Source organism: Anarrhichthys ocellatus, unplaced genomic scaffold (assembly GCF_004355925.1).
Source record: "Anarrhichthys ocellatus isolate YVR2014 unplaced genomic scaffold, GSC_Weel_1.0 scaffold237, whole genome shotgun sequence".
In the NCBI taxonomy this organism is placed as follows: Eukaryota; Metazoa; Chordata; class Actinopteri; order Perciformes; family Anarhichadidae; genus Anarrhichthys; species Anarrhichthys ocellatus.
Window position 1 is genome coordinate 38838 of NW_022280267.1, and position 7617 is coordinate 46454.

The 7617-nt window shown below is 41.0% G+C and overlaps 2 protein-coding genes across 4 annotated transcripts in view; both read right to left on the reverse strand.

Moving 5' to 3' along the window:
- LOC116401042 (receptor-type tyrosine-protein phosphatase beta-like) overlaps positions 1-2103 on the reverse strand; it is a 40754-nt gene extending 38651 nt beyond the window's left edge. The window contains 2 exon segments of the mRNA XM_031879235.1: positions 134-535; positions 1920-2103. Of these exon segments, the coding sequence (XP_031735095.1) occupies positions 134-535; positions 1920-1971 (454 nt within the window). The 5' untranslated portion in view covers positions 1972-2103.
- A 4185-nt stretch (positions 2104-6288) lies between these two features.
- zfc3h1 (zinc finger C3H1-type containing) overlaps positions 6289-7617 on the reverse strand; it is a 10283-nt gene continuing 8954 nt past the window's right edge. The window contains exons 29-32 of one of the 3 annotated variants that reach the window (XM_031879242.1): positions 7315-7416; positions 7171-7210; positions 6820-6882; positions 6289-6499 (exon numbers count right to left, since the gene is read on the reverse strand). In XM_031879242.1, the coding sequence (XP_031735102.1) occupies positions 6365-6499; positions 6820-6882; positions 7171-7210; positions 7315-7416 (340 nt within the window). In that variant the 3' untranslated portion in view covers positions 6289-6364. The other 2 variants (XM_031879241.1, XM_031879243.1) reach the window with 2 other exon arrangements.

Genomic DNA, 7617 nt, shown 5'->3' on the forward strand with positions numbered 1-7617 from the left:
ATATATATATATATATATATATATATATATATATATATATATATATACTTACAGACCCTGGAGTACACTGTGACATCACTGTTGGGTGTGGCTACAGGTTATAAACGTGAAGGTGTCTCCTGGTTCTTGTCACCTGTTTGGGGACATAACGATGTTATCCGCTGGGTCCCTCCTGAGTCCACATCGTACTTCCTCCACTCTGAAGCCGATAGATTTTCTGCAATCACGACTCCTGATCCCTGTTTCTTCAGGTACAGGTGAGTCTCAGCCAATCCCAGAGCTCCGTTGGTGTCGTCGCAGCTCCATGGCGGCGCTCCGCTGCAGTCGCTGAGTTTGGCAAGGCGGTCATGGAGCGGCAGGTTGGGGGAGGGGTCAGTCCAGAGACACCTGGAGGACTGAGTGTGAACCAGCCGGGCCCCGCCCAGCCACGCCCACTGTTGGGCGGGGTTAGTGACATCACAACGTCCCAGGAGCACCGCCTGACTCTGGGCGAAGAGACACAACCTCGTCGGAGTCGAGATGATGAGGAAACCAGCTGAGAGACGAGTTGACAACAAATCAAAGGTTATTAAAAGTTTCTATAATGATATAAAAAGAGTCTCTGTGTCTTTAAAGGGTCACTAATGAGACTTTTGTTTGTGCACAAATTAAATGGTGGTTTGTTGTAATAATGTGAACTGAACCTTTAAACGAACACATGAATGAGTTTTATATAAATGTTGGTAACATTTTCTGTGACATTGACAACTTCGTAGAGTAACTCATAATCATATCATAATGCATTATAATATGATTATGATACATTGTAAAAAGGATTATAATGTGTTTCAACTATGGGAATTATAACAGTAACGAATAATTATGAAGTAATATGATAGTTGAAACTATTCCTTTCTGTAATAAGAAGAAATTTATTTACTGTGGGCATATATGTATACATAAAAAAGTATATATAAATATATGTATTTATACATATACGTATATATATACATGACATATATAAATATATATCTTTTTTATCATATTATTATTATTTTAATGTGGTTAATGGTCAAGATGTTTGTGAACATTTTACATTTTTATCTTCATCTTCTTCTTTATTGTTTATAAAGCACTTTGTAACAGCACAAAGAATCAGTTTTATCAGTATTAGTGGTAGAAGTAGTGCTCTCGCTCTTATTATTATAAAGTATTATTTTGATTTCTGTGTACTTTATTTGAGCGTTTTCATTTTCTGCAGCTTTATACTTCTACTTCACTGCATTTCACAAGTAATAAAGTAAACTTTGTATTTATTTACTTAAGTATCAAGTAAATGAGTAAAAGAAGTCAAAGTACTTCTTTCATCACAGTGTTTCATTGATAATAAAACATAACTTCAATCCATTCATTTAGATATTATTAATATTCAAACTGCTGCCATCTCATCAGTGGTGGAAGAAATACTCTTTTAATAAAGTACTAATACCACAGTGTAGAAATACTCTGTTAAGTACAAGTCCTGCATTCAAAATCTTACTTCAGTAAAAGTATTATCATCAAAATGTACTCAAAGTACCAAAAGTAAAAGTACTCATTATGAAGAGTGATATAAATATATACTGTATATATACATATATTATATTATAATTATTGATTTGTTTAGGAAGATGGAACAATATCACTGTGTATTATTCTTAATGATGCAGCAACAGACTTAATACTGAATCTAAATGATTTATCAGAAAAAGAGCTCTTATTATAAAAACAGTTTTATTCATTTCTTTGGTGAACAAACAGACAAAAGTTAATCAGGTACTCTGGTTGTTCAAAATCATTTTGAAAGAAGTTTGTCGATCACACGGATCATCAGATCCTGATCCTGATCCTGATCCTGATCCAGACCACCAACACCATCACATCATCAGAGCAGTACTTACACACACAGCTGGATCTCAGTAGAATGAATAAAAGCAGAACCGGGGCGTCCATGTTCCTTCATGCGTCCTCCAGCTTCAGATGAGCCAAACAGAGGAGCTGAAGGGAAGTCAGTGTATGTGGGGAGGAAAAAGTCAGCGAGCAGCGTTTCCTCCTATTCAATTGTTGTGGAGGTTTCACGGTGAAGGAGTTGTCAGAAATACCAGAGAACATCCTCCATGTTCAGTTCTAATAAACCTCCAGCAGGAAGAGGAGGAGCAGCCCAGATACTTCATGTGGAGACAAATATGTTCAGTTATTAGAAATCATCATAATAATAATAATAGTTCACAAAGAGCTCATGTCTTCAATTATTTAGCTTAAACCACATTTAATAAGACACAGTCAAGGTCAACGTTGTGACTTTGTGACGTTGTGACTTTGTGACTTTGTGACGTTGTGACGTTGTGACTTTGTGACGTTGAGACGTTGTGACTTTGTGATGTTGCGACTTTGCACAATTGCGTCGTTGAGACTTTGTGATGTTGCGACTTTGCGACGCGACGTTGAGATTTTGTGACGTTGCGACTTTGCGATGTTGAGACTTTGCGACTTTGCGACTTTGCGACATTGAGACTTTGTGACGTTGTGACATTGGGAATTTGTGACGTTGTGACGCTGAGACTTTGTGACGTTGTGACGCTGAGACTTTGTGACTTTGAGACTTTGTGACGTTGCGACGTTGCGACTTTGAGACTTTGTGACGTGACGTGACTTTGAGACTTTGCGACGTTGAGACTTTGTGATGTTGAGACTTTGTGACTTTGTGACGTTGCGACGTTGCAACTTTGTGACTTTGTGACTTTGTGGCATTGAGGCTTTGTGACTTTGTGACGTTGAGACTTTGAGACTTTGTGGCGTTGAGGCTTTGTGACTTTGTGACGTTGTGACGTTGAGACTTTGTGACGTGACGTTGAGACTTTGAGACGTTGAGACTTTGTGACTTTGTGGCGTTGAGGCTTTGTGACTTTGTGACGTTGTGACGTTGAGACTTTGTGACTTTGTGGCGTTGAGGCTTTGTGACTTTGTGACGTTGTGACGTTGAGACTTTGTGACGTGACGTTGAGACTTTGTGACGTTGTGACGTTGAGACTTTGTGACTTTGTGACGTTGAGACTTTGTGACTTTGTGGCGTTGAGGCTTTGTGACTTTGTGACTTTGTGACGTTGTGACGTTGAGACTTTGTGACTTTGTGACGTTGAGACTTTGTGACGTTGTGACGTTGTGACGTTGAGACTTTGTGACTTTGTGACGTTGAGACTTTGTGACGTTGTGACGTTGAGACTTTGTGACTTTGAGACGCTGTGGCGTTGTGATGTGTAATGTAATGTGGTGTGATATGATAAATGAGTTTATATCTGTATTATTATTGTAGTTTTGGGTATTTGTTTGTGTTATTTTCGAGACTTGGTTTGCATGTCATGTTACCCTCCACCTTTAGCTGTTCGACTCCCCCCCCCCTCCTTTCACTGACATCCTGCCCTAGACAGGAGGAGAAGGAGGAAGAGGAAAAGGAGGAACATCTCCTCCACCCTCTACATCCTGACTGCAGTCTTCACACTGAACAAACACAACAACCTGAAGTTCACTTCAACACGGTACAAGAATATTTCACTGAAATACAATCTTTCAAAATAAAGTGCTCAGCGCAGCATCTTTTTCATTTTAATGAATAAATGTCCAACCTGTTCTTTCAATACAAAACTAAACACATGAACAATTCTCCTCGGAAAATGTTCTACTAATATACATGAAACAATTCAACTCGTTCAGTATGAAATCCTTCACTAGATATATTTACTCAAGCACTGCAATACAAGTTTCAGGTACTTGTACTTACAATTTGTGTTACTTTATACCTTTACGTCTGTACTACAATTATCTGACAGCTTTAGCTATTTGTTACTTTCACAGAGGTAGGTTTTACACACAAAATGTGTGATGAACGTGTATAAATACTGCATTGTTCCAAATGTATCTACAGTATATAAAAATATACAAGGTAAGTAAAAGTATCTTCACCTTAAGCAGCTACAACATTGCAACTTTAATGCATCTAATAATATAATATATCATATATGTGGTCGCTCACTTTCACAGCTTTGCATTTAAATTAAAAGCAACAGGAAGTTCAAACCCTTGACCTTCAGATTAAAAGTCTCTCTGCTCTGCTGTAAAATAGATAAACATAAAATAACATATCAGACATCAGACAGTGATGGAGCTGAAGACTAATCAGATACAACGTAAACTGTCAGAATCAAGACGATCAGAAACTCTTCTCTTCTGTGAGTGTGTGTTGTGTACAAATGTGTATTAGTAAAGTGTGTGTATTAGTACAGTGTGTACAGTGTGTATTAGTACAGTGTGTGTATTGTATGAGGTCCCCGCCCTCTTCAGGAAGTGTTTCTGTGTCACCTCAACAAACTGAGTTGTATTGATAGTAAATCTTTCACAGGCTCAGTCATGTGTGTGTGTGTGTTTTTATAAAACCTTACAACCCACCAATGAAATATAGTATGTAATATATACATGCAGGGCTGCTCTTCCAGCTGTAAAGCTGCTGTCTGCTGGACTAGAAGCTGTTGTTTGTTCTCTCCTCATCAGACAGTTCAAGGCCTCCGTCTGTCCTCAGAGGTCAGGCTGAGGGAGTGTCTCACTGCAGAGGAAGAGCTTCATGACTGTGTGTGTGTACTTTGTTGAGCTTCATCTGAATAGTTTGTTTGTGTTAAACATTAAAATCTAATCATAAAAGTAAAATTTCAGTCTCACAATGACTCACTGTCTCTTTAACTCGTTGACTCATTTCCTGTTTACCTCTCAATCATCTGCTGCCTCTCTTCTCTCTAGAGCCACGCTGCAACGTGAGGTTTATAATATAACCAGCTTACTTCATATAATAGATTTTACTACATCGGCTCACTTCTTAGTCTGAATTTAGTTCTCTATAAAAACATTGATTTATTATTTAACACATGCAACTGTTCGCAATTTCTCCTCTAATATTTCCACTTGGAGTCACTCAACAGTGACTGCTATTCACCACTTAACTGGATCATGTGTCCTTGTGGAACCAATTAAGCTGAATATTCAAAAACATGTCACATCATTATTGCATAACAAATAAAAAAGCAAAGGACCTAGGACACCACAGTTCATTTCTAGCCTCAGATAGAGTTCTGTTAGTATCAACTGACACCCATCATAGAAAAATTACTGAATCTACTTACACGCCATCATACAGAAACCCGAAGCGTTGCCTTAGGCAGTAGATTATAACTGTGTCCAACAGCACCATCACAAAGAATCGGCCCAAATGAATGAGCGCGTTTGTTGTGGGACTCTTTCAAATCAGACTGCATGTAATGCAACACATCTGAATGAAGCCGTTAACCTGATGGACACTTTAACTTACTTCAGGTTTATAGTTAGGACTGGCTCAGGTTTATTAGTAGTTTCCATCACATTACTCTCATTAATGAATCATCTCTGTCATATGCATTGCATGTGTTGTAACCGTTATGTTGTTCGTTCTTACACACTTCATCCCGATGGAGGACGAGGATGATCCTCTGTTCATCTCTGACGTCTCTTCTCTACCGACGTCGTATGTTTACAGATAGTTAACTCATCAGTTTACTGCAGTTTACCTGATGGACATGTTAACCAAAGTAAAGACACAATAACACTTCAGGAGACATTTCTTATTAAAATAATTTAATAACATTTGAATCCAACATGTAGAAAACAACAGTGGAAGGACTTCTCTCCTCTCAAATACTCTTTAATCATTATATGGTAGAACTTTGACAAAAAGAAAAAACAAGGGAGCACGATAGCGAGTCCTGCAGAGTCCTGCAGCTGGTTCAGTCTCTGTGGCTCAGAGTCTCTCAGACGGACCAAATAGAAAAGATTCAGTTTGTCTGCTTCTGTTTTAGTTTGATCACTTTAACAAAATAATCTTGTTTCCTCAGGAGACAAAGAAAAGACAAGGTGCAGATGTTGCAGCATCGCTACAGGAGGGAAAACATCCTCTAAATACACGCCCCCAGAAAAATACATCCCCCCCCAGGTAAAATCAAATGGGAGGAAATGAAGTCCAAATGAAAGGTGACAGAAACGAAACAGGGAGGACATGAATAAACAGTGTGTCACTCAGCAGGTCCATACTTACGTACATGATGTGATATAAGCTGGTGTCTCACAGGTGTGTGTGGGGGGATTCAGGTCCTCCCTGTTTCGTTTCTGTCACCTTTCCCCCCATCCTCACTGCCTCCCATTTGATTTTACCTGGGGGGGGTGTGTGTTTGGGGGGGGGGGGGGGGGGGGGGGGGGGGGGGGGGCATCTGTCTTACCTCGTCTGAATCGTTCACTGTTTATTTCTACTGTCTGAGTTACGATGCGAGTGTCACTGCTCTTCTGTCTCTGGAGAAGCTACTAAACTGAGCCGCTCAATGAGACTCACTCCCACCTGTTGACACCTGTCCACCAGCCTCCTCAGTCGGTCCGAGACTCCTCCCTCTGCTGCTTCAAACAGCAGGCGCTGTGTGGGGGGGGAGACGACAAGAGGAGGGGGGCAAAGACAGAGTAGGAAGGGAGGGGGAGAGAGGCGGTGAGGATGGGGGAGGGCAGCAGGTGAACATGCGTGTATACAGGTGAGGTGTAAACATTCACTCCTTCACTTCCTGTGTCTCAGGTGAACAGGGCGGGGCTATAGGAGAAGACACAGGGTGCATATATTACATCCTTAACCGGGAGCCGGGACTTTCCCACCTGAGACACAGGAAGTGGCCGAGTGGACTGACCCGGGTCTGTTATGTGTGCGAGTGATGAGAGTAACAGAGAAAGTGAAGGGTAAATTACATGTTTCCACAGGGCAGCACACAGTGGGAGGTGTTGAAGAGCCTGCTGATATAGAAGTCGAACCTAGAAGAGAAACAAAGCGACATAAAAGAAGAAGGGAGGAGAAAGAAACAGCAGACGGATGAAGCATCGAGTCAGTTCACACAGAAACATCACAAAACCAATGGTTCAGTCGTAAATATAGAAGCAACAACAATCAGACTGTCAATCACCACTTTATATAGAGCCTGTAGGGAAGAAACCAGATTCAGTTACATGATCATCAACAGCTCAAACCTCCAGTCAACGGTTTTACAGGAAAAGGAAACTGATTTTAAGGGTGCCGACTGTCACATGACCTCCATCACTCACCTCAGATGGCTTCTTTAGCTCCCTCTCCACAGCTATCAGTCTGAGAGACACAGCACAAACACGGTCAGCTTCATTCACCTCAGACCACACTGGACAGGAGACCTCACACTGAACACGGACTCTGTTTGTGTTTGGTGAACTCACATCTCCCAGTAGGCCAGACACTTTGGAGCCTGACTGCTCAACATCCGGACCTGGAACTTCAAGTGTTCAATGTTTCCGTCCTGCCACTCCTGATGCAGCAACCTGGACAGCAACACAGCAACTCAGGAAGCAACCAACACAACCAGCCCCAACTATAAAACAGAGCCGGCCCCAACTATAAAACAGAGCCGGCCCCAACTATAAAACAGAGCCGGCCCCAACTATAAAACAGAGCCGGCCCCAACTATAAAACAGAGCCGGCCCCAACTATAAAACAGTGCCGGCCCCAACTATAAAACAGTG